This window comes from Pantherophis guttatus, chromosome 2 (assembly GCF_059756535.1).
Source record: "Pantherophis guttatus breed Tessera chromosome 2, ASM5975653v1, whole genome shotgun sequence".
Lineage (NCBI taxonomy): Eukaryota > Metazoa > Chordata > Lepidosauria > Squamata > Colubridae > Pantherophis > Pantherophis guttatus.
Genome location: NC_142064.1, coordinates 277681116 through 277707768, shown reverse-complemented (window position 1 = coordinate 277707768; position 26653 = coordinate 277681116). Strand labels below are relative to the sequence as shown.

General features: G+C 40.5%; 2 protein-coding genes across 2 annotated transcripts; both read right to left on the bottom strand.

Moving 5' to 3' along the window:
* Window positions 1-755: 755 nt before the first annotated feature.
* On the bottom strand, window positions 756-19755 carry LOC132712334 (vomeronasal type-2 receptor 26-like). The gene is made up of 6 exons (XM_087885326.1): window positions 19538-19755; window positions 16492-16783; window positions 14935-15750; window positions 12162-12389; window positions 11122-11248; window positions 756-1666 (listed from the first exon to the last, which is right to left on the bottom strand). Exons 1-6 carry the CDS (start codon window positions 19753-19755, stop codon window positions 756-758), a joined length of 2592 nt encoding a protein of 863 aa, XP_087741452.1.
* Window positions 19756-22060: 2305 nt separating this feature from the next.
* LOC132712335 (vomeronasal type-2 receptor 26-like) lies at window positions 22061-22990 on the bottom strand. The gene has a single exon (XM_060693384.2). The coding sequence runs from the start codon at window positions 22988-22990 to the stop codon at window positions 22193-22195; it is 798 nt and encodes a 265-aa protein (XP_060549367.2). The 3' UTR covers window positions 22061-22192.
* Window positions 22991-26653: the final 3663 nt, after the last annotated feature.

Genomic DNA, 26653 nt, shown 5'->3' with positions numbered 1-26653 from the left:
TACTGATGATGGCTAAAGAGCCAGAAATAGATCTATATAAGTCTCTCACCTGGCAGCAAGAACTTGCTGGCTGCCAGAAAGAAAAAAGCCCGCCATCAACTAGTTTTTGTCCAGCCAATTTGTTTCTTTGGGTAAGCCTTTCTTCAGCATTTTCACACCCCAGTCCTGAGAAAGCTGCACCACAGCACAGAAAGGACAATTACACATTCAGAAAAGGATAAGCAAGAGGCTGATGACCAACAACCAGAAGAAACAGTTAAAAGAAACTGGGTTTATTTAGCCTGCAACAAGGTTGAAAGCAAGTGCAGTAACTGTCTTCAAATATTTCAAGGGTTGTTACAGTTCAGTAATAATTTTCATTGTTATGCCAAAGGGCAGGACAATGGACTCAAATGTTGAGTTTGGGAGTTTTTCAGTTTTTAGTTTTTCTAAGGGTTTTAATTGGAGTATTTTAATTAACTAAAACTAATTTATTATTTTATTGTGCGATGCTTTTTATTTCTGTGAGCCGCCCCGAGTCCTTCGGGAGAAGGGCGGCATATAAATTTGATTAAATAAATAAATAATAAATAAATAAATGTTAAAAGATGAAAATTCAAAGTAAATAGTAAGAGGAAATAAATGGTTGTTAGCCAGCTCAGCATATTTGACGACTTCTTCTCTAGAGTTCTATAATGAAAACAAAACGGAATTGTTTATTTTAGCAGCATTTAACTTCGAAGGAGTATTTCTTCTTCAGAATAAATATTTCAGATTCAGGTGCCATCTTTCCTTTTTGTGGTCAGGTGATCTTTTGTATTCAGATCAGGCCTTAGGATGATAATGTAGCACTTGGGGAAGAAGATGCAGACCAACAGACCACCGCTGGAGGCCAAGATGGAGAAGACTTGCACAGCCACCATGGACTTCCCCTTGGTGCTCTGATAGGCTGGCACAAAGGACACCCAAACGCTGCAGAAGACCAGCATGCTGAAGGTGATCAGCTTGGCTTCATTGAAGGCCCCAGGCAGATTCCTGGCCAGGAAAGCCACCGTGAAGCAGATGGCGGCCAGGAAGCCCATGTACCCAAGGGCAACATAAAACATGGCGACAGAGCCTTCATTGCATTGCAGGGTGATCTCTCTGGGTTGGGAGTGCATGTCAGAGTCAGGAAAAGGTGGAGAGACACTGAGCCAGATGGAGCAAATGATTATCTGGACAGCAGAACAAGAAAGGATAATGGAGTTGGCAAAACTCTTCCCAAGCCATCTGTTCATCCTCTTCCCTGGCTTTGTGGCCAGGAAAGCCAGCACCACCGTGATCGTTTTGGCCAGGATGGAAGAGACAGCCACTGAGAAGATGATGCTGAAGGCTGTTTGTCGGAGGAGGCAAGTGGCTTTGCTCGGCCGCCCAATGAAGAGAAAAGTGGACAAGAAGGAAAGCAGGAGGGAAGTGAGGATGATGTAGGAAACGTCCCGGTTATTGGCTTTGACTATCGGGGTCTCCAAATATTTAATAAAGATTCCTAAAATGAACCCAGTGATTAAGGATAAGAATAAAGCAAAGGAAACCATGATGATGGCCAAAGTTTCTCTGTAATGGAAGAAGACTGTAATCTTAGGGATACATCGATCTTGATCTTCGTTTGGATAGAGATTGTTTGGACATCTGATGCATTGCTCTGAATCTGCAAAGGACAAGAATAAGAACTTATTCTTTTTGACTGGAATCCGTATTGACTCCCAGCAATACAGATTAGACAAAGACAAAAAGGACAAGTATGATAAGTATAAAAGGTGGAAAGAGGGGCAAATAACTAAGGCAGAATATCAGCAAATAGCCCGAGCCTGTAAAAATGAAGTGAGGAAAGCTAAGGCTCACACCTAGAAGCAAACCAAGTAATAACCAAAAGCCAACATGAGTTTGTCAAAAACAAATCATGCCAGACTAATATTGCATTCTTTGACAAAGTGACAAAATGAGTGGACCAGAGGAATGCTGTCGATATAATTTACTTGGACTTCAGTAAAGCATTTGATAAAGTAGACCATAATCTACTACTAGATAAAGTATTGGCCATACAGTTGAATAAAAGAAAGATACTATTTAGGTGGCTTCTCCCAGAAGGGATGCTAATAACCTGGCAAGGAAGAAAAATAAAAATAGAAAGCCTGAGTACAGCACAAGACTTCCTTGACCAGTTAAGAGGTGTGGAAGAAGAGCAGGGGAGCAAGGAAGAACTAGAAATAGCAGTAGTGGGGGAGGAAGCCCTACACCAACAGAACACAAACGAAGCAAGTGTAGAGGAGAAGACAGAAGAAGAAGAAGAAGCCAAAGAGAAGAAAGCAAGACCAGTAAGGGCCGTAAGAAACAAACAAGAACCAATAATCAGATAGGGGTATAGAGATGAATGACTTGAAGCTAATATCTGTAAATGTTAATGGACTAAATGAATATAAAAAGAGGAAAAGAATATTAACAAAACTAGGTAAACAAAATGTTGATATAATGTGTTTACAAGAGGTACACATAAAAAAAGAAGAAAGTAAATGTCTAGAATATAAAAAATTTGGTCAAACATTTGATTCGCTGGCAGAGAAAAAGAAGAGGGGGGTGGCTATTTACGTAAAAAAAGGAATTGAAGCAGAATTGAAATTCAAAGATACAAAGGGTAGAATCCTTATGGTTGAAATTAAGAGAGGGAATTCCAAGGTATTATTAGTGGGCATTTATGCCCCGAATAAAAAACAGGGAGAATTTTTTAAGAAACTTCACGAACAATTAGTGAAAATGGCATATAATGAAATCTGTATGGTAGGGGATTTTAATGGCATCGTGGATCCGGAGAAGGACCACAAGAGCAATAAAGTAAAAAAAAATAAAAGGACAAATTTACCGAGAGCTTTTTTTGAGTTAGTTGATGAATTGGATCTAATTGACATCTGGCGTACCTTGCACCCAAATGACAGACAATATACCTTCTTTTCAAACCCACAAAAGTCGTGGTCTAGAATTGACATGGCATGGGTCAGTAGGAGTTTGGGGTTAGAAATTGGAACAGCTGTAATTAACCCAAACGATTGGGCAGACCATAATCCATTGGAGATTAGATGGAAGCCTGTTCAGAGAAAATACCAACGGAGGTGGAGGTTCAATGCTAAATTACTGGGCGACAAGGACTGTATACAAAAATTCAAAGAAGAAATAAATTTCTTTTTCAAGGAAAATGAAAATAAAGGCACATCCCGTGCAATAGTTTGGGATACAATGAAGGCCTACCTGAGAGGAGTTGTGATTTCATACACCGCTCATAAAAATAAACAAGAAAGGAAGACCCTGGAAGACTATTTAAATCATATAGGAGAAGCAGAAAGAAAACTCCAAGATGATCCAGAAGATGAAGCAGCCAAAGAAAATTGGATGATGTGGAAACATAAAGTAAATATCATGGAGCAAGAAGAGTTAGCACAAAGAATGAAAAGAACGAAACAATATCTTTTTGAGAACACTAACAAATCAGGGAGGTGGCTGGCCTATAAATTAAAAAAGGAAAATGAAAGGGGAATAATCCATACTTTAGAGGACTCTAAGGGCAAATTATTGACTAACGAGGAAGAAAAACGAGATAGGGTGAGAGAATATTACGAATCTCTATATAAAGAAGGGGAGACATCGGATGACAAAATAGAAAAGTATTTGATAAAAGCAGAACTCCCACAAATAACTGATGAAGAGAAAGAAATGCTTAATAGAAAGATTACAATTGAAGAATTAAAAATAGCCCTCTCCAAATTGAAAAACAATAAAGCCCCAGGACCTGACGGATTTCCAGGGGAAATATATAAAAAATTAGAAGAAATACTCCAACCGAAATTAGTAGAAATTTTTAATGATGCACTGTTGGACCATAAAATTCCAGAGTCATGGAAAGAGGCGCATGTCACACTCGTCCCGAAAGAAGGTGCCGACCTAAAACAAATTCAAAATTACAGACCAATTTTGCTTCTAAATACGGACTACAAACTATTCATGGGCATAATTGCGGAAAGAATGAAAAAGATTTTAAATAATTGGATATATAAAGACCAGAACGGATTTTTACCGGGGAGACAAATTAGGGATAACATGAGAATTGTGCTAGATACGCTAGAGTACTATGAGGAACACCCCGGAAAACAGATGGCTCTGATTTTTGTCGATGCTCAAAAGGCATTTGACAACCTAAATTGGAAATTTATGATTAAACAAATTGAGATTATGAAATTCGGAACAAATTTTGAAATGATGATCAAATCCATCTATAACAACCAAAAGGCAAGTATCCTGGTGAATGGGGATAGGACTAAAACATTCCAAATTAGTAAGGGAGTAAGGCAAGGCTGTCCCCTATCCCCTCTATTGTTCATTCTGGCCCTAGAAGTCCTTCTACGGAAAATTAGAGCTAACGATGAAATAAAAGGATTCAAGATCAGGAAGGAGACTTATAAGACACAAGCATTTGCAGATGACGTTGCCCTAATCCTTGAAGACCCTATAGAGTCGGGACCTAAAGTATTGGAGGAATTAAGTAAATATGGAGAGGTGGCAGGCTTCATATTGAACACAAATAAAACTAAAGTATTGATTAAGAACATAACTGAGAGTCAGCAAAACGAGATAGAAGAAGTATTAGGACTACAGGTTGCCAAAAAAATTAAATACTTAGGAATTTGGATTACATCAAGATGTTCGACTCTGAAAGACGATAACTATATTCCCCTAATCAGAAAAATAAAACAAGACCTAGATAACTGGAAAAAAATAAGATTATCACTTTTGGGCAAGATAGCCACAATTAAGATGAACATCCTCCCCAGAATATTATTTCTATTCCAAAATATACCAATAAATTTAGATAAAAAATTCTTTCTAGAATTAGACAAAATCATTAGAGAATTTATATGGGAGGGGAAAAAACCGAGATTTTCCATTAAAATTTTAAGAGGCAAAAGAGACATAGGTGGATTTGGACTCCCGGATTGGGAAACATACTATAGGTCAGCCAAGCTAGTTTGGATAAGAGATTGGATCACCCTGGAAAATGCGAGAATTCTTACTCTAGAAGGCCATGACTTGCAAAAAGGCTGGCACGCCCACATCTGGGAAATGGAGAAGAAAAAGAAGACATATTTCCATAGACATAAAATTAGAGATTCCTTGATACAAACATGGACCCAGATCAGACAAAAACACTACAAGAAAATCCCAAATTGGCTCTCAACGATGGAGGCCCTGACTCACCCAAATAGGTGGGAGAGGGAGAAAATGGCCAGATATAAAGATATTCTAGACGAAGGAGGGAGGCTTAAACCAAATGATACCTTACGAGAGCAAGGAATAACCTTAGATTGGTGGACCTACTCACAAGTAAAATCCAGATATCAGAGGGACAAAGAACAATACGGTCCAGAACCGGGACCAAATGGATTGGATAAAGTTCTGATGGGAACAAATAAAAAGATTCTGGCAAAATTATACAATTATCTGTTAAGCGATGAGAAGTTTGAAGATGTTACAAAGAATCAAATAATTGCATGGGAGAAAAATATAGGGTGCAATATAAATTTCGGGGAATGGGAGGAGGCATGGAATAGAAATCTTAAATTGACTAGAGTGGTGGCATATAAGGAAAATCATTACAAAATGTTTCATAGGAGGTACCTAGCCCCGGCCAGACTAGCGAAGATATATCCCAATATACATCCCAATTGTTGGAAATGCGGCCATGGCCAAGGCACCTTCTTTCACATGTGGTGGACATGCCCGGAAGCGAAAGGATATTGGAGTAAGATCAGGAGATGGTTACACGAAATAATTGGGGAAGATATTGAACTAACACCAGAGATTTTCCTCCTGGGAATAATAAAGAAGCCATATAGAAAGGAAATGACACATTTAATGATCCATATAATTACAGCCGCTAGATTGGCATACGCACAGTTTTGGAAAGAGAAAATTCAACCACCAGAAGAGCTTACAATTAAGAAAATACTCGAGTGCGCAGAGATGACTAAATTAACTTATGAATTAAATGATGAAAAGTCAGTATACTATATGGTGTGGGAAAGGTGGTACAAGTGGTTGCATGATAAAATGGAAGAAAGATCAAAGGTGTGTTAAATATTGGTTAAAAGTGAGTCAAAATATCAACAAGTATTATTTATGTAAATAGTTAAAACACTGCATATCCGATACAAATTGAAAATGTTTATTATATTTATGTGTTCTACGTTATTGTTTGAATGATTGTTTTGTTTGTTTGTTTGTTTGTTTGTTTGTTTTTTTCTCATTTATTTCCTTTTTGTTCTGCAAAAAATCTCAATAAAGTCTATTAAAAAAAAAAAAAGGACAAGTATGACAAGTATAAAAGGTGGAAAGAGGGGCAAATAACTAAGGCAGAATATCAGCAAATAGCCCGAGCCTGTAAAAATGAAGTGAGGAAAGCTAAGGCTCACACCTAGAAGCAAACCAAGTAATAACCAAAAGCCAACATGAGTTTGTCAAAAACAAATCATGCCAGACTAATATTGCATTCTTTGACAAAGTGACAAAATGAGTGGACCAGAGGAATGCTGTCGATATAATTTACTTGGACTTCAGTAAAGCATTTGATAAAGTAGACCATAATCTACTACTAGATAAAGTAGAAAAATGTGGGTTAGACAGCATCACACCAGATGGATTCGTATCTGGCTGACCAACCGCACTCAACGTGTAGTCCTCAATGGAACTGCATCTGCATGGAGGGAAGTATGCAGTGGAGTACCCCAGGAGTCTGTTTTAGGCCCAGTGCTCTTTAACATCTTCATCAATGACTTGGACGAGGGGATAGATGGGGAGCTCATCAAATTTTCAGATGACACCAAGCTGGCAGGAATAGCCAACACTCCAGGAGATAGGCTCAAGATACAGAAATATCTTGACAGACTTGAATATTGGGCGCTATCTAACAAAATGAAATTCAACAGTGAAAAAAGCAAGGTGCTACATTTAGGCAAGAAAAACAAAATGCATGACTTCCGGTGGCTCCGCGTTCCCCGAATGGATGCTCCTTCAGGAGCTCCAGCCCCGTGATTCCATTTGCCGCTAGAGCAGCGAAAATCAGCTATTCTAGCGGCTCGAAACTCTCCCCCAGGGAAAAGGGGGGAGAGAAGAGCAGAAGGGTCTGGGTAGAGCTCCCCTAGACCCCCAGGCTTTTTTTTTTAAGCCTGGGGTTTGCAGGGTGAGAGCTCCCTGAAAGCCCTTCAGTGCTCCGGATCCGGGACGATTCTGCTTTATGCAGAACAAAGGGTCGCGACCACACCAGCAGAGCAATTTTAAGGATTGTGAGAAAATTTGAACCTGGATGGTGGCAGAGCAAAATCAGGAGAACAGAAAATGCAAGTATTAAACTTTAACTCCGTTGAAAAGAAAAGGAAGAAAGATGGCGCTTAAGGGCGTTTTCACTTACTAGTGAAAGTGATCGTTAAAGCTGCAACATTGTAAAAGCTACTGGATTACGTGGCAAGAAAAAGATTTAAAGTGTTAGTGGATTGAAAAAGACTATGGTGCTGACTCTAACTACTTTATACTTCTAAATTGTGTGGAAAATTATTGGACTTATTGACCTGATAGCTGAATAAATTTAAACTGGAAATTGAAATATGGCTGACATCAACGATGGAGGATCATTATTATATGAGCCAGCAAATTCACAAGTTGTGACTGTAGAGGTTTTACAAGAACTCTTAAATTTTTATACTTCTGTTATATTAGAATCAATTGAAAGAACTATTCAAAATTATAATCTGGAGAACAACAATGTTTTGCTGGCTGGAAAAGGGGAAGGAAATCAACTTATTTCGATTTTGGAGCAGGGAAAAGAAGATGTCAGGATCACGATGGAAGTTAGCACACTGACAGAGGTTTTGGCAGAAGCTTCTATGCAGTTAACTGAAAAGCAGCAAATAGACTCTTTCCCGCAGACTGTTTCAAGGAAGGAAGTGACTGATTATATAAGCAGGAAGAGTCGAAATGGAGGTTATGGATTGAAGGAGATAACTTTTAGAAGAGAACAATTTCCAAAGATGCATCAGCCTCAAATCTATACTCAAAAATTTTCGAAAATAAAAGCAGGGGGAGGAGCAATGTTGAAGAAAGGAGCAATGCTGAAGAAGAAAGAATTATCGAAGAAAAAGGACTGGAAAAAATACAGAAAGAAGGGAAGAACTGAAGATTACTTTTTTGGGGGGAGTATTTTGGCAATAGGTTGAGAAGCTTAATTAAATTTGTATTTTTAAAATTTATTCTAAGAGTTATCGAGGTAAAAATGATAGCTTTTTAAGAGCTATCGAGGTATTAAAATGGCTAATTAAAAATTTGAGGGATACCTTTCTGAAGGGTTTGAAATTTATATTATGAGAAATGACTTAATGTCTTATTGATGTATTAAGAGATTTTAAAAATGTTTAACATAAGATTATAGTATTTTAAGAAGGTATATGAGATAAAATGTTTAAAGTTTTAAAATGTTTAATTTTATGAAGGATTAAAGAGGATAAATGTCTAATTTAGAATTTTATTAGAGAGCAATGTTGATTGAGGAAGAAGGACTGGAAAAAAGATAGAAATAGTTAATTAAAAATTTAAGGGATAGTTTCCTGAAGGTTTTGAAATTTATATTTTGAGAAATGAATTAAGAAGGTCTTATTGATGCATTAAGAGGTTTTTAAAATGTTTAATATAAGATTATACTATTTTAAAAGGTGTAGGTGATAAAATGTTTAAAGTTTTAAAATGTTTAATTTAGAATTTTTAATGCTGAATAGTTAGAAATTGATAATTGGTTTATGAAGGAATAAAGAGGATAAATGTTTAATTTAGAATCTTATTAGGGAGCAATGTTGAAAAAGAAAGGTGTTTGAGGGATGAAAATGAAACTTATCAGTGTTTGTTAAAGTTTGTAATATTGTTAAAGTTATTGGATTACATACCAAGAAAAAGGCTTTTATATTCAGGAAGAAAGAATTTAACCCAGTTGATTTTGAGAATTTACAAAAGGGAGGTTGATGAATTTGTAAAAGAGGAGTTAAAGAGTGTGAGGGAGTTTTAAACTTTGTAGTAGGTTAGTATATTTTAGCTTTTGCTTGTTAAATGTTATACCCTGTTTTTGCTCTGGGAAGTCAGGGTGGGGGTGGGGAGGGGGGAGGGCTGGGTTGGGATAAAATTGTTGAATAGATAAAGGTATAAATATAAAAGTAAATGTGGGGAAAATGTTACAACAAATGAAATGATAATATCAAGATATGATAAGTATTGGAGGAGTAAGAGGAAAAAATATGTATTCAGATGATATACTGATTAATTGATTATATATTGTATGTATGCTTGTTTATAAAAAAAAAACTTTTCAATAAAAAAAAAGAAAAACAAAATGCACAGGTACCGTATATGTGGTACCTTGCTCAATAGTAGTAACTGTGAGAGGGATCTTGGAGTCCTAGTGGACAACCATTTAGATAAGAGCCAGCTGTGTGCAGCAGCTGCCAAAAAAGCCAACACAGTTCTAGGCTGCATAAACAGAGGGATAGAATCAAGATCACGTGAAGTGTTAATACCACTTTATAATGCCTCGGTAAGGCCACACTTGGAATATTGCATTCAGTTTTGGTCGCCACGATGTAAAAAAAGATGTTGAGACTCTAGAAAGAGTGCAGAGAAGAGCAACAAAGATGATTAGGGGACTGGAGGCTAAAGCATATGAAGAACGGTTGCAGGGACTGGGTATGTCTCGTTTAATGAAGAGAAGGACTAGGGGAGACATGATAGCAGTGTTCCAATATCTCAGGGGCTGCCACAAAGAAGAGGGAGTCAAGCTATTCTCCAAAGCACCTGAGGGCAGGACAAGAGGCAATGGGTGGAAACTACTCAAGGAGAGAAGCAATTTAGAACTAAGGAGAAATTTCCTGACAGTTAGAACAATTAATAAGTGGAACAATTCGCCTGCGAAGTTGTGAATGCTCCAATACTGGAAATTTTTAAGAAAATGTTGGATAACCATTTGTCTGAAGTGGTGTAGGGTTTCCTGCCTGGGCAGGGGGTTGGACTAGAAGACCTCCAAGGTCCCTTCCAACTCTCTTATTCTATTTTATTCTAAAACAGATTAGAGCTCCACATGGAAAAAGAGATGCCAGATGACTAAACTAGCTTTAGAAAAAACTAAGGAGGCCTCAGGCACAACCTGTCCCCAATTATTTATGCTGTTCTTTCCTCAGTTCCCAGGAAGTTTAAGACCACTTCACATGTTCACCAGGGATGCCACACTTAATGACTTTTAGGGGATTTAGGAATTGGAACATTTTTTTAAAAAAATTTGATTTATATGCTGCCCTTCTCCGGAAACTCAAGGCGGCTTACAATCCATTAAGCAATAGCCTTCATACTTTTGTATATTTTTTTACAAAAATATACAAATACAGCTTATTGCCCCCACAAACTGGGTCCTCAATTTACCTACCTTAGAAAGGATGGAAGGCTGAGTCAACCTTGACCCTGGCAAGATTCGAACTTACTAATTGCAGACATTGCAGACAGCTGGAGCTGAATTACAATGCATTAGTCTGCTGAGCTATCCAGGCTTACTTACATCCCAATGACTCTCTGCCTACTTGTTAAGCAGGAATACTTGACCTGGCCTGGAACAAACAAAGAGGCAGAGTCCAATTCTTGCTGAGTCACAAGTTTTATTCAGATCTGGATAAAGCTGAGTCCTAATCTGAGCCTATTCAGATTAGGTGATAAATGAAACCACACCGGAAGACAAATATGGGGTCCCTCTAGCCAACTTGCTCACACCGAAGAAGCTACTTGGACAAGCAGTGAAATGTTTCAAAGCGACAAGAAAAGAAGTCCAGTTGCCACGACTCAACTTCCAGACAGGTCTACCTGGATAGACAGAGAATCTTCATCAACAACTTTGCACAGTGACTTCATCTCCATACTCCATGTTCTCATGATGTTATACTTGGGGCCACACTTTCATACAACCACCAATTGGGCACAGAAATGAGGATGCAGAGATGGGTAATAGGATTGACTGAAACCCCACTTCTCTAGAATTCCCACCTTCCTGAATGGAGATGGTCCCATCTGCACAAAGAACACACTTGTAGCAGCAGACTGGATCTCCTTCTGGAACTAGCTTGACCCATCCGGGATAGCAGCTTTCAACACACCTGGAAGGGGGCATGGACTAAATAGATAAAAAGAGATATTAATGAATGGGTCTTGGGGTTCTGCATCTAAGGAAAGGAAACTAAACTTGGTTTAACTAAAAATCGGTATTCAACACTAACTCTTCAAATGGAATAACTGCCAATGGCTTCTCAATTAATCTCCTCTCTCCATTATTCCCCTTTGGGTTCCTCTTGGTTGATTTTTAAGCTCTATGTTAGGGCAAGAACCAGTGTGGGGTAGTGGTTAAAGCATCTGCATTTAAACCAGGAGACCATGAGATCCAAGATCCCTCTTTAAGCACAAATCCAGTTGGGTGACCTTAGGCCAGTTCCTCTCTCTCAGCCCTAGGCAATGGCAAGCCACTTTTGAAAGTCTTGCCAAGAAAACTGCAGGGACTTCTCCAGGAGTCAACACTGACTCGTAGGCACAAAACAGACAAACAAACGAAAAACTTGGGCAAAACTTCTAAAACGAATCTCAAAAGGTTCTGAATGATCAATGCTGGCAGAACATGAGACCTTATTTGTAATGTACAGTGAATAATTGAAAAAGGAAGGAAGGAAGGAAGGAAGGAAGGAAGGAAGGAAGGAAGGAAGGGAAGAGAGGAGAAGAGAAGAAAAGAGAAGAGAAGAGAAGAGAAGAGAAGAATAAAAAATAAGGAACACTGTAACAACAGGACAAACATTAAAGGTGACCAAACTATGACAATACAATAACCGACTGTAAGAATGACAATAAAGATTTTAAAGTGTTGGATAGATTCTACCTTTTAGATTAAAGAAACCAGCAGTCAAGAAATATATCACCGTTGGTAAGGGAGCAATGAAGGAATTGGAAAAGATATTCAGATGCTGTATTGTGTTGTCCTACAATCCACTGCCAGAATGCTGCTGGCAATGATGGGGTATGTGTAGAAGTGATGTTCTCACCTGGTTCAGCCATTTTGGCCACACGATGGCATCCTCCTTGATAATCAACTCGGACTCCAAGGATCCCTGTCTCTCTACGCTCCCAAAGACGACTTGATTGACAGATTTATTGGGAAACTTCACCCAGTAGATAATGTCCAAGTCAGCTATCAGCTCTCCGTCCTTACTTAGGTATACACTCTCTATGGAGTTGTTGTAAAATTGAGAATTTTGTAGAAAAGGATGTAGCTAGAATGACAAATTTTAGAAGGTATGTTCCACCATTTCTTTGATATTAGTGTAACTCTTGTCCCGTAGTGTGTTGTCCCACAGTGAGTTTGCCATGCCAGGTCGTCCAGAGGTGGTATTCAGCCAGTCCTGACCGGTTTTGGTAAACCAGTAATGGAAATTTTGAGGAGGTCAGAGAATTGGCAAATACTACCTCTGGATGACTTGGCATGGCTGGTGCCACCCCCACCCCTCCGACCTATTTACTGCCTCCTGAGTCCCAGCTGATCAGCTAGGTCTTCTTTTTTTGCCCTGCACAGGAGAACGGAGATGGAAAGCAGGTTAGTGGGGTGGGGAGGGAATGGGGATTTTGCAGTTACCTTCCCTAGGAGTGGGGAGGGAATGGGGATTTTGAAGTAACCTTCCCCAGGAGTGGGGAGGGAATGGGGATTTTGTAGTATACTTCCCCCAGGAGTGGGGAAGGAATGGGGATTTTGTAGTATACTTCCCCCAGGAGTGGGGAAGGAATGGGGATTTTGCAGTATTGTTCTGTCCCCCGTCCTCACACAGACAAATGCAGTATCAAACACGCCTGCCAATAATTTATTGTATAAACAGACCAGAATTCCTGGCAGACGAGAGTTCTGGCAGCTAACTGTAAAACGCCTGCCAAGTCCAATTAGTACTCCCAAAAGTACTAATTGGATAGCTCTGCAGACTAAGCACTGTAATTTAACACCAGCTGTCTGCAATTAAAGTAAGTTCGAATCTTGCCAGGCTCAAGGTTGACTCAGCCTTCCATCCTTTCTAAGGTAGGTAAATTGAGGACCCAGTTTGTGGGGGCAATAAGCTGACTTTGTATAAAATATACAAAACTATGAAGGCTATTGCTTAACGCACTGTAAGCCGCCCTGAGTCTCCGGAGAAGCATATAAATATAAATCAAATTAAAAAAAAAATAAAAAAAAAAGCAGGAGAGGCCTTATCTGCAGTCCGTTTCCAGAGCGACAAATTATCCACAAGAGTTTAGTCCAAAATATATCTGAGCCGAAGTGTAGGATTCACGATGTGACTCTTTAGAGTTTAAACTTTTGTCTGTCACAAAGCCTGCCGAGCAATCACACCCCCTTTTATCCCTTGTGGGGCATGGTTCAGTGACTCAGCTCAATCCCTGGCCCTCCCACGCCTCTTCCTTTGCTGCGCACGCTTCTCCCTCTGACAAGCCAGGATTCATCATTATCACTCTCTATCAATGGGTGCTCCGAAATGTCTTCCTCCTGGCCCACCCCAGGCTGTTCCTCCTGGCCTTCGGATGGAACCTGAGGCATTACCAGAGAGGAGGGTCCTGGAGAGGGAGGCCTTGTCAATTCCTCCCCCTCACCTTCTGAGTCCTCTTCCTCCATGAGGACAGGCTCGGGTGTTGGAGTCACAACAAGTATCCTTCTCCTGGAGAGGGGTGGGAATGGGGATTTTGCAGTATCCTTCCCCTGCCACGCCCACCAAGCCATGCCCACAGAACCGTTAGTAAAAATTGTTGAATCCTACCACTGAAGTTGTCCTAGACCCCACAAAGGACAGGTGGCACTTGGCCCTTGGCAAAATGTGCCATGGTGAAGACCAGAAGGTGCCAACAAGCCATTTCTTAAGGGAGCAAGAAGGCTCAGAGCAAGCCAGTGAAAATTATGTATATTCTTCTCAAATACCCTGGTTTTTCAGGGTAAACAGCAAAGCGTCCTTGGTGCTCTCTGAGTTTGGTTATTTTCTTGCTGATGTTTCATTACCCAAACTAGTAACATCCTCAGTGCTAATCTGCCAGTGATGTTACCTAGTTTGGATAATGAAATGTCTGCAAGAAAATAACCAAGCTCAGAGAGCACCAAGGACCTTTCATTTCCATGAGCTGTGGTGGTGCAATGGTTAGAGTGCTATACTGCAGGCTACCTCTGCTGACTACTGGTTGCCTGCAATTTGGCAGTTCAAATCTCACCAGGCTCAAGGTTGACTCAGGCTTCCCTCCTTCCGAGGTCGGTAAAATGAGGACCCAGATTGTTGGGGGCAATGGGCTGATTCTGTAAACCGCTGTAAAGCACTGTGAAGCGGTATATAAGTCTAAGTGCTACTGCTATTTCAACCCTGAGCTACAAATATAGTATAGCCTTTATTGTCATTGTACATCATGTATACAACAAAATTGGTTATTTTGTTATCAATATTTTCCTTTATTGCAAACAACAAAGCATTTCACCTTCCACTATTTGCAAAGTGATGATTACATTAGATCAGGGGTCAGCAACCTGCGGCTCTGGAGCCACATGTGGCTCTTTCATCCCTCTGCTGCTGCTCCCTGTCACCGGTCAGCTCCCCAATTTGATAAGGCTTTCGGTTAGGACAGGTAGAGGAAGAAGGATGCCATATTAGGAGGAGACTCTATGGTGGGGGAACTGGACTTCTGATCGGCTCCAGAATTGAATGGGGGGCTTCCGGTTAGGACCTTTGTGGCTCTTTGAGTGTTTAAGGTTGCCGACCCGGGCATTAGATAGAGAAATCAGAGATGAAAACAAAATACCTGCCAAGGCTGCAGCGTTTGAATTCCTGACTCCTTCCCACTTTTCCTCCTCCTCCACTTGGATCTGGAGGCATAGGCAGCGTTTAAGGTATGGGCCACTGCCCAGATGGTGTGGTAGAGGCGGTAGCCATTGAGGGAAAGCACCCTTTCAATCTGCTCCTGGGGCAAAGACCTCAGCTTCTCTCTCTCTCTGCATCTGATCCAGCCATTCACGGACAAGACATGTTTTGAATACGAACACCGAAATGATCGATAAACATACCAGTCCATTGAAGCAAAGAAGAGAGCCATGTCATCATATTTTATCTTATTTTTGGTCTGGATGTAGAAAGAAAAAAAGCCATAGGTGTACTGGAAAGACAGAGAAGAATACTTCAAGTCAAGGATGATATTTCTCATTGCTGTAATGATCCAGATTTTCCCTTGTTTAGGCTTTATTTCCTCCTCAAAGAGATTTTCTATAAGACGCATTGTAAAGAAACCAGACTGTGTCTCCACCAAGAAAATATATACATTGATTTGTTTCCACTTGAGAAAGATATCAGAAGGGATATCCGCTTTGTACCGATTTATCCCTGAGAGGGTTAGTGAGAAAAGGACACAAATGCCTTTCGTTTCCAGGAGCGGCGTCAACGTTTTCAGAAACACCTCTCCTTTGTCTGTGTCTGGAGCAATGAGGCCGGTGGAGGTCCACCTGAAATAAAGGAGGAGTTTGACCATCCCTAAATATTGGATTCCTTCTTCAGGCAGCATCCGGTAAAAAAACGGGAACATGTCTTTATTGCTCAACACTTGAGAAACAAAAGCATAAGATATCTGGAATGAAAAGAAGGGATTAAATGAAAAGAAGGGGTTGCAGATGAGTCACGTTAAACCTGTAAAAACACTCTAGCAACATAAGTCCATACAAATGACAAAATTACAGCAGTGGTGGGATTCAGCCGGTTCTGTCCGGATTGCGCAAACTGACTGCGGGAGGCTCTGCCCGCCTGCCCGGATGTAATACACAACTACTGCGCATTAAAAGCCATTCGCATGCGCAGAGGTGGCGTGTGCACTCACATTTCTGTACTGGTAGGGAAGATAAGTGAATCCCACCTCTGAATTACAGGCAGGTTACCCAACCAGAGGTGGGTTTCAGCAGGTTCTGACCAGTTCTGGAGAACCGGTAGCGGAAATTTTGAGTAGTTCGAAGAACCGGTAATAAAAATTCTGATTGGCCCACCCCATCTATTCTCTGCCTCCCAAGTCCCAGCTGAACAGGAGGAAATGGGGATTTTGCAGTAATCTTCCCCTGGAGTGAGGTGGGAATGGAGATTTTACAGTATCCTTCTCCTGCCATGCCCACCAAGCCACGCCCAGCAAGCCATGCCACACCTACCAAGCCACACCCACAGAACTGGTAGTAAAAAAAAAATTGAAACCCACCACTGCTTACAACCTTAATGGATCCTTGTAACTTTCTAACTGCACACTATTACATTGTTTGCTACGCATTGAGTTTTCAGGTGGAATATTAAGGGAGAAATGGATAGTTTTCAGTTTTCCCAGCTTTACCTGTGGTATTTTGTAGATGCCTAAGAGGGTCGAAATCTGGATGGAGATGTCAGAGTCTGTCTCATCAAGAACAACCAGCAGATTCTCCTCGCCTCCACACATATAATTTGGAATATTGGCTTGTCCAAAAGAAAGAAGGTCAAGCAAGGCTTCAGAAGTCATTTCTTCGCTGCAATAAATATCATGGAGGTTGTAGCCCAAAGTGATATTCGATAAGATACTTGGATTCTGGTTGATCTCTTGGATGGTGAACATGAAGGAAAGGAGATGCCATATATTTCTTGCTTCTGCCCTGCAAAAAGAAATACGATCACACTATCATACTCCATTTAGCTTCTGTGTCATAATATATTCTCTGCTTCTGGGAGTTTCCAGTGAAATCTATGGCAGACTAGACATTTTTGAAGGAAGGGGGACATCATTGCAATGGAGATGGGAGCTCTGAGTGCTAGTACTAGCCCCTGAAATCTCTCCAAATAAAAGAGCGATCAGAAGATAACTCCCTTGTTCTCCGCATAGCTGCTCCCCATAAATAAATGACAGGAATGAATGAATGTTGAGTGGCTAGGAAGCAAAGGATTCGCTTACATGGATAAAATGTAGCCTATATGGCAGTGGTGGGTTCAAAATTTTTTACTACCAGTTCTGTGGGTGTGGCTTTGTGGGCATTGCATGGTTTTGTGAGCGTGGCTTTGTGGGCATGGCAGGGGAAGGATACTGTAAAATCTCCATTTCCTCCCAATCATCTGGGACTTGGGAGGCAGAGAATAGATGGGGGCAGGGCCAGTCAGAATTTTTACTACCGGTTCTCTGAACTACTCAAAATTTCTGCTACCGGTTCTCCAGAACTGGTCAGAACCTGCTGAAACCTACCTCTGCTATATGGACATTAAGTACTGCTAAGCTTTATTTCTAATGACAATGATTTTACAAGAATTTATTCATGAAAACCATTAAAAAGAGACTTACTGTACAATTTAAGAGCTTTTGCAGATGATTTGGGGCTGGTTTTGGATGATCCATTAAAGGGAATCAGGGTGCTAATGGGAAAACTAAAATAATTTGGTCTATTAGCAGGTTTCACAACCAAACAGAAACAGAAGGTAAAACAGAACGAATGAATAAAACAGGTTTTAAGATTGAGAAGAAGATAAAATACTTTGGTATTAAATAACAAATATGAATCATATGTTATTTCAAAGTAACTACATAAAGATGTGAAACGAAGTTAAAAAAAGATATTTTGGGATGGGAGAAAATACATTTGTCATTGTTGGTGAAAATTATTTTTATTTCAGACAGTATCTGTTTTGACAACTGATGTATCATTCAAACATGGCAGAAAGATACATCTACATTGTGTAGTAGGGAGAAAAAATATGAGTTAAATATAAGGTGTTACAGAATGTGAAAGAAAGGGGAGGACTGGGGTTACTTGATCTGAAATCATACTTCATTGCTTGTTTAATTTGAATGAAAAGGTGGATGTTCATGAGAAATAAAAGGACATGACTTAAAGATTTGGGTGGCATGGACATTTATGTACAACAAAGATAAGATTAGTGCATGTTTTAAAAGCCATTTTGTTAGATATGCCATATCAAGAATATAGAATTGATAGAAACCTAGGTTGTGACTGAAAATACATTTAGGACACAAGATGAATTGTATAAAAGAGAAATGATAAGTAAAGACAAATGGCTAACTTATGGTAATATACTAGAATTTTGTCAAGGGAAAAATTTTAAAAATTAATATACATTTGTAGGAAGAAAAATCCAGTCCGGTTCCAAGCTGGGAGAAAGACATTGGAAATAAAATAGAGGTTGGCAGGTTGGAAAGAAGTTCTCTGTTTATTTGGTTTCCAGAAACTTCAGTGACAGCAGCATGTTTCTGGGGTTGCTGACAAAATGGCTGAGTGAGTGGATGGATCTTTATAGGGTTCTGGGGTTTTGTGATTGAGATGCTCCAGGGGGTGGTGCAATGTAGTGAGCCTTGTGCCTTTTACTATTTCAATGTGGTGGGTTAATCCTATTATGTCCTAAAGGTCTGTAAATTGTAACCTGTCCTTACAATTTGGGTGGGAGAATGTAAATTCTTAATCCCTTAGAATTCTTAATTCTTAGTCAGCTCAGACTGGACAATTTATGACTGAATGCATTTTGTTTATAAATAGGAGGATACAAACATCTGCATTCCTAAAGCTCAGCCTCTCCAAGCTTCTTAGTTTGAAGCTGTTTTCCCTCAGCAGGAAGACGAGGGCTGCTTTCTGCCTTTGTTAAGATTTTTTCTCCATTTCCCTTTTGGGGAAATATTCTATCCTGCCTCTTTTTAATATTAAGAATAAAGAATATTTTAATCTGGGGAGGGGGGGGGCTTCCTACACATTTGAATCCAATCCCCTCTGCTTTTAGCCCTTCCGTTAACTCTTTCCTGAATGTCTAAGCACTCCTTAGATATTTTGATTAAAGCTAAAAAAAGAAAAAAAAGAAGAGTGTTTGTACTACAAACTACTCTCCTAACCATAATGAGCCATGTTTCTCTTTGTAGGGTCAGATTGGGACGATATATGGATGATGTTGTCATGGAGATTATTTAGCAATTTTAGCAGTAGGGAAGTTACCTTCTGATAGGTACAAAAAAAGCTGTGATGCAAACTGAAGAGTTGCATCAGTTGAACTCATTGGACTTGCTGCCTCCAAAATTTGTCACTTCCAGGAAATAAGAACATTGACAAACTTAGAAACAGAACTCAAATACAGGCTATAAGAGAGTCGGGGAGCTTTAATCATGCCTTCAGAATTGGTTACGTGCTATATTATGCCCATGGCATTCCAATTCAGAGTTATTTCAGAGTTCAGGAAGAACACTAATGCTGCTGTAGTGCATTGTAAAACTCTAAATATATAGATCATCAAAGTCTTTCCCGGAGATTTAAGAAGCAGCCATGAGTGCAGGGAGTCCCTAGTAGAAGTTGGATAATTGATATTGATGAAATCAGGAGTGAATGAGCTAGAGGCAATTCCACCCCCTCCTTTGGACTCACTGGAAGTATCCTTGGGTAGAGGGAGACACATTGAAATGGTGAAATGGACGCAGAATGATATTTTCAGAAGCAATCCCACCAAGGATATAGTCTGCTGACTTGAAATCATGCACACGCTGTGTTATACCCCCTTCCAAAGTCAAGGAGCATTTGGTCTTCCACATCCCACAGGTTATCCGTAGTAGAAGCAGCAGAAGCAGGGTAAACACCAGCAACATTTCTGATGAGGATTAGAAGAATTTTCTGGCTTCACAACTGATTAGGACGATGAGGAGAAGCTCTCCAAGACCTCTTGAGCCTTTGATTCCTTTCCAGAGAGGATAGGAGTGGAGAAACCTTAAGTCTTCTTCCCCTGAGTTGGACCTTGATCAAAATCCAGCATTAGTAGACAAGAGGAATCAGTCTATGCAGCCTTGGATGGAAAACATCACCTGCTCTTGTTGATGCTCAACTTAAAGACGATCTTGGCAAAGGTCCCTGGGGTTCTTTTTAAGAAGAGAAAATGACGGTGATTTTGATAATCATAAGGCAAAGAACACCAGTCCTGATGACAGGCTCGATTTTCTCTGTGACAGCAATGCAGGGCCAGAGAAAACATGTTGACCAAAGGATCCAGCTGCAGTTCCTCCCCCTGGGATGATTCACACTCCAAACTTAGATAAAACTTTTTAATGTAGAAAAGTCATGATAAGTTTTAGAAGTGTCTTTCTCAACTTTGACAACTGTAAGGATGGATGGATAGATGATAGATAGATAGATAGATAGATAGATAGATAGATAGATAGATAGATAGATAGAGATGGACAGAGAGATAGACATAGATATAGAGAGATAGATAAATATAAATATAAATATAGATATAGATTAGATAATAAAGATTAGACAGATATAGATCAATGTATAGATATAAATTAGATGAGAAAGGGGGGGAGAGAGATAGATTAGATAAATATAGATATATAGATAGAGGTAGAGATAAAGAAAGAGATACAGAAAGGGAGAGTGATAAAGAGATGATAGAGATAGAAAGATAGAGATAGAGAGATGAGATAGAGAGATAAAGAGTGATATAGATATAAATACCATAGATATAGATATTGATTGATTGATTGATTGATTCAATTTGTATACCGCCCTTCTCCCGGTGGACTCAGTGCAGTGCACAGCCAGAACTAAGAACCAATACAAAATTTAAATTTATTAAAAGAATTACATAACTTTGGCCCAAATTTAAAACAATTCAAATTAAAACCCATTGACAATTTAAAAGCTAAAAAACTAAAAAAGACTAAAGAAAGGGGGGGGGGTTCATGCCAGCCCTGCTTGATGGAAAAGAAAAGTTTTCAGGGCACGGCGAAAGACCCGGAGATCCGATATCCTTCGTATCTCCGGGGGCAAATCGTTCCAGAGGGCAGGAGCTGCCACAGAGAAGGCTCTCCCCCTGGGGGTCACCAGCTGACATTGCCTGGCTGATGGCACCCTGAGGAGTCCCTCTCTGTGGGAGCATACTGGTCGGTGGGAGGCTATCGGCGGCAGAAGGCGGTCCCGCAAGTACCCAGGCCCTATGCCATGGAGCGCTTTAAAGGTGGTAACCAACACCTTGAAGCGCACCCGGAAGACCACTGGAAGCCAATGCAGCTCACGCAGGAGAGGTGTCACATGGGAGCGCCCCCTCGCTCCCATAATCCCCCGCGCGGCCGCATTCTGCACCAGTTGGAGCCTCGGGGTGCTCCTCAAGGGGAGCCCCATGTAGAGAGCATTGCAGTAGTCCAGGCGGGAAGTGACGAGTGCCTGAGTGACTGTGCGTAAGGAGTCCCAATCCAGAAAGGGACGCAACTGGCGAATCAGGCGGACCTGATAAAAAGCTCCCCTGGCCACGGCTGTCACATGCTCTTCTAAAGACAGCCGTGCATCCAAGAGCCAGAAATAGATCTATATAAGTCTCTCACCTGGCAGCAAGAATTTGCTGGCTGCCAGAAAGAAAAAAGCCCACCATCGACTAGTTTTTGTCCAGCCAATTTGTTTCTTTGGGTAAGCCTTTCTTCAGCATTTTCACACCCCAGTCCTGAGAAAGCTGCACCACAGCACAGAAAGGACAATTACACATTCAGAAAAGGATAAGCAAGAGGCTGATGACCAACCACCAGAAGAAACAGTTAAAAGAAACTGGGTTTATTTAGCCTGCAACAAGGTTGAAAGCAAATGCAGTAACTGTCTTCAAATATTTCAAGGGTTGTTACAGTTCAGTAATAATTTTCATTGTTATGCCAAAGGGCAGGACAATGGACTCAAATGTTGAGTTTGGGAGTTTTTCAGTTTTTAGTTTTTCTAAGGGTTTTAATTGGAGTATTTTAATTAACTAAAACTAATTTATTATTTTATTGTGCGATGCTTTTTATTTCTGTGAGCCGCCCCGAGTCCTTCGGGAGAAGGGCGGCATATAAATTTGATTAAATAAATAAATAATAAATAAATAAATGTTAAAAGATGAAAATTCAAAGTAAATAGTAAGAGGAAATAAATGGTTGTTAGCCAGCTCAGCATATTTGACGACTTCTTCTCTAGAGCTCTATAATGAAAACAAAACGGAATTGTTTATTTTAGCAGCATTTAAGTTCGAAGGAGTATTTCTTCTTCAGAATAAATATTTCAGATTCAGGTGCCATCTTTCCTTTTTGTGGTCAGGTGATCTTTTGTATTCAGATCAGGCCTTAGGATGATAATGTAGCACTTGGGGAAGAAGATGCAGACCAACAGACCACCGCTGGAGGCCAAGATGGAGAAGACTTGCACAGCCACCATGGACTTCCCCTTGGTGCTCTGATAGGCAGGCACAAAGGACACCCAAACGCTGCAGAAGACCAGCATGCTGAAGGTGATCAGCTTGGCTTCGTTGAAGGCCCCAGGCAGATTCCTGGCCAGGAAAGCCACCGTGAAGCAGATGGCGGCCAGGAAGCCCATGTATCCAAGGGCAACATAAAACATGGCGACAGAGCCTTCATTGCATTGCAGGGTGATCTCTCTGGGTTGGGAGTGCATGTCAGAGTCAGGAAAAGGTGGAGAGACACTGAGCCAGATGGAGCAAATGATTATCTGGACAGCAGAACAAGAAAGGATAATGGAGTTGGCAAAACTCTTCCCAAGCCATCTGTTCATCCTCTTCCCTGGCTTTGTGGCCAGGAAAGCCAGCACCACCGTGATCGTTTTGGCCAGGATGGAAGAGACAGCCACTGAGAAGATGATGCTGAAGGCTGTTTGTCGGAGGAGGCAAGTGGCTTTGCTTGGCCGCCCAATGAAGAGAAAAGTGGACAAGAAGGAAAGCAGGAGGGAAGTGAGGATGATGTAGGAAACGTCCCGGTTATTGGCTTTGACTATCGGGGTCTCCAAATATTTAATAAAGATTCCTAAAATGAACCCAGTGATTAAGGATAAGAATAAAGCAAAGGAAACCATGATGATGGCCAAAGTTTCTCTGTAATGGAAGAAGTCTGTAATCTTAGGGATACATCGATTTTGATCTTCGTTTGGGTGATGATCATTGGGGCATTTGATGCACAGGTCTGCATCTACAAAACAAATAACACCAAATCATTCTTCATTTTATATTCCCTGACTCACCCATTGTTTCATTCATCTGGGTGCCTTTTTGCCAGAAATATGGGTTGATTCCCAACAGTTCATATACTGTTGTTCACTCACTTAACTTGTGTCCAACTCTTCGTGACTCCATGGACCATAGCCCTCCCTTATCCTCCACTGTATCCCAGAGTTAGCTCAAATTCATCTTTGTTGCATCGATGACATTATCTAACCCTGTCCTCTGTCATCCTCTGTCATCCCTTTCTCCTTTTGCCCTCAATCTTTCTCAACATCAGGGTCTTTTCCTATGAGCCCTCTCTTCTCATTGGGTTGGCAAAGTGTTTGTGCTACTGTTTCAACATCTGTCCTTCCAAAGAGCTGTCAGGGTTATTCATATATGTTCAGTCATAATTTGGGGGCTGATACATCGGATGCGGTAGCTCAGTGGCTAAGACGCTGAGCTTGTCGATCAGAAATGTTGGCAGTTCAGCGGTTCAGCAGCCAGCGTTTAGTCATGCCACATGACCACAGAGATATGTCTTCGGACAGCGCTGGCTCTTCGGCTTTGAAACAGAGATGAGCACGGCACCCTAGAGTCGGGAACGACTAGCACATATGTGCAAGGGGAACCTATACATTTACATCAGAGACGGAAGATGAAAGGGTGTATTAGTGAAGACAATATATTGGAGCCATGAAGAGAGCAAAACAAAATGGGATATAAGATAAAAAAAAAAGCTTATTTTGTATTATGGATAATTGTTATCTTTATTGCTTTGGTTGATGACACCAACAGAATTCTGATTAGACACAACCACTAATTTTGCACAAGGTTTCCCTGTGATTTGTTCTCCATGTACCCATCATGTCTTACTCTGAACCCCCTTCAGCCATAACTCCAGTGACAAAGACTCCATTGGACACAGACACAAGAATGTGCAGAGGCTGATGGGATATAGAACTGATTGATCCTCTTTCTAGAATACTCACCTTCCTGAATGGAGATGGTTCCATCTGCACAGGGAACACATTCATAGCAACAAACTGGTTGTCCTTCTGGAGCCAGCTTGACCCATCCAGGGCAACAGCGTTCCACACACCTGGAAGAGGGCATGGCCTAAACATATAAAAAACAAAGGTGTTAATGAATGTAGTTTAAAAGGTAAAGGTTCCCCTCGTACATATGTGCTAGTCATTCTCAACTCTAGGGGGTGGTGCTCATCTCCGTTTCAAAGCCGAAGGGCCAGTGCTGTCTGAAGATGTCTCCGTGGTCATGTGGCTGTCGGCCCCTAGGGGGAGAGCCTTCTCTGTGGGGGCACCTACGATCTGGAATGAGCTCCCCCCAGAGATACGGAGGATCCTGGATCTGCGCACTTTCCGCCGCGAGCTTAAGACTCTTATTTCATCAAACTGGCCTGGCCTAAATCTTCTCCCTTTTAAGTGCAAATTTTAAATTTTAGTGTGTTTTAAAATATTGGTATTCTAAATTAAGGGTATTTTAAATTCAGCCAAATTTATTTAATTCATTTTATTCGATTTTAAATTTTGTGTATGTATGTGTTTTATTTCGTGGCTGTTCACCGCCCTGAGTTCTTCGGGAGTAGGGCGGTATAGAAATTTAATAAATAAAATAAAATAAAATAAAATAAAATAAAATAAAATAAAATAAAATAAAATAAAATAAAATAAAAAATAAATAAATAAATAAGTAAGTAAATAAATAAATAAATAAATAAATGACTAAACACCAAAGGCGCACTGAATGCTGTTAATTTCCCACCAAAGGTGGTGCCTATCTTTCTACTTGCATTTTTTACGTGCTTTCGAACTGTTAGGTTGGCAGAAGCTGGGACAAATAAAGGGAGCTCATCCCGTTACGCTGCACTAGGGATTCGAACCACTGAACTGCCGACCTTTTGATTGACAAGCTCAGAGTCTTAGCCACAGAGCCACCGCATCTCCTGAATGTAGTTTAGGGATCATTTATTTAAGGAAAAGAGACTAAACTTGGTTCATCTCAGAATCTGCAATTGCCCAACTGGTAAAATTACAGCTAGCTTCCTTATTACTCTCTTCTTTTACCCCAAAGTTGCTTTTTCAATGGTGCTTTCTCTTCTTTTCTCTGCTTTTTTCTCTGGATTAAATTTTAGGCTATATCAGTGGTGAAATCCAAATTTTTTACTACCGGTTCTGTGGGCGTGGCTTGGTGGGCGTGGTGTGGCTTGGTGGGTGTGGCTTGGTGGGCGTGACAGGGTAAGGATATTGCAAAATCTCCATTCCCACCCCATTCTGGGGCCAGCCAGAGGTGGTATTTGCCAGTTCGCCGAACTACTCAAAATTTCCTCTACTGGTTCTCCGAACTGCTCAAAATTTCGGCTAACGGTTCTCCAGAACCTGTCAGAACCTGCTGGATTTCACCCCTGGGCTGTATGTATCTTAGGAGAAGCAACAGAAGAGCAACAACAGAGCTTAGTGTACATGTCAACATAGTAGTATAGGAAGGACAATTTACACACTGTGCAAAGTATCGTAACAATTTTGGCCTTATTACCAAAGTAACTCGTATCCACCACTGATTTTAGGGAGATTATTGCTGATGCATGCTGGATAAAGAGAATTAATACTTGCTTCATTGATTAGACAATAGGTATAGATTTTGTGCATTTCCAAGCTGTAGGATGGTCTTATACAACAACCAGCCTTGGAATCAATGATGAAGAAAATAACACAGTGGAGCACTTCTTTTTTTTCAGGAACAACTAGGAGCTAGCTGTCAGTTTGGAAGCCATTTTTCTTTGAGGCTTCTGGGCTACCACATTCAGTGCCTGGGAATTTGGGAGGGGAATTTCATAGCCACAACAACATTCCTTTCTCTGAAAGTAAAGGACATGTTACTCTGCACCTGGAAGGGACTGCCTGGGGATAGTCTCCAGTTGGAACGAAGTAATGATTGGACCATGTAAGGCACTATTGGGTGCAAGGGTTGGATTTTGGATTCTCTCTGGGCTAGGGAAAACCCGGAAATCTCATATTTGGGTTTTCCTCAGATGTGCCAATATGACATCGCTAATAAAATGGATCTTTGAGAAGATGACAGTCTCGGAGTCTTTTAATTTAATGAGGACCCAGTTTGTGGGGGCAATAAGCTGACTTTGTATAAATATACAAAAGGATGAAGGCTATTGCTGAGCACATTGTAAGCCGCCCTGAGTCTTCGGAGAAGGGCGGCATATAAATCAAATTTTAAAAAAAAAATTTGGAGGTTGTTACTTGGAACGCTGTCATTAGCAGTTGAAAAATATGCCACTATTACTTGGTGGAGTAGCAGTGAAGACTTTCCTTGTTTAGGAAGCAACCCATACAATGATGGCAAAAAAATAAATAAATACTTAACATAAAGATGGATTTTGAACAAAAGAAACAAGCTTGTGATTCTAAATTGGCTCAAGCAGAGACCCTTAAAAGATGCAAAGATTACAATTTCACGAAAGCTGCTCTGCATCCAATGTTGCACCAGCTGAAGTCTGCAGACAACCT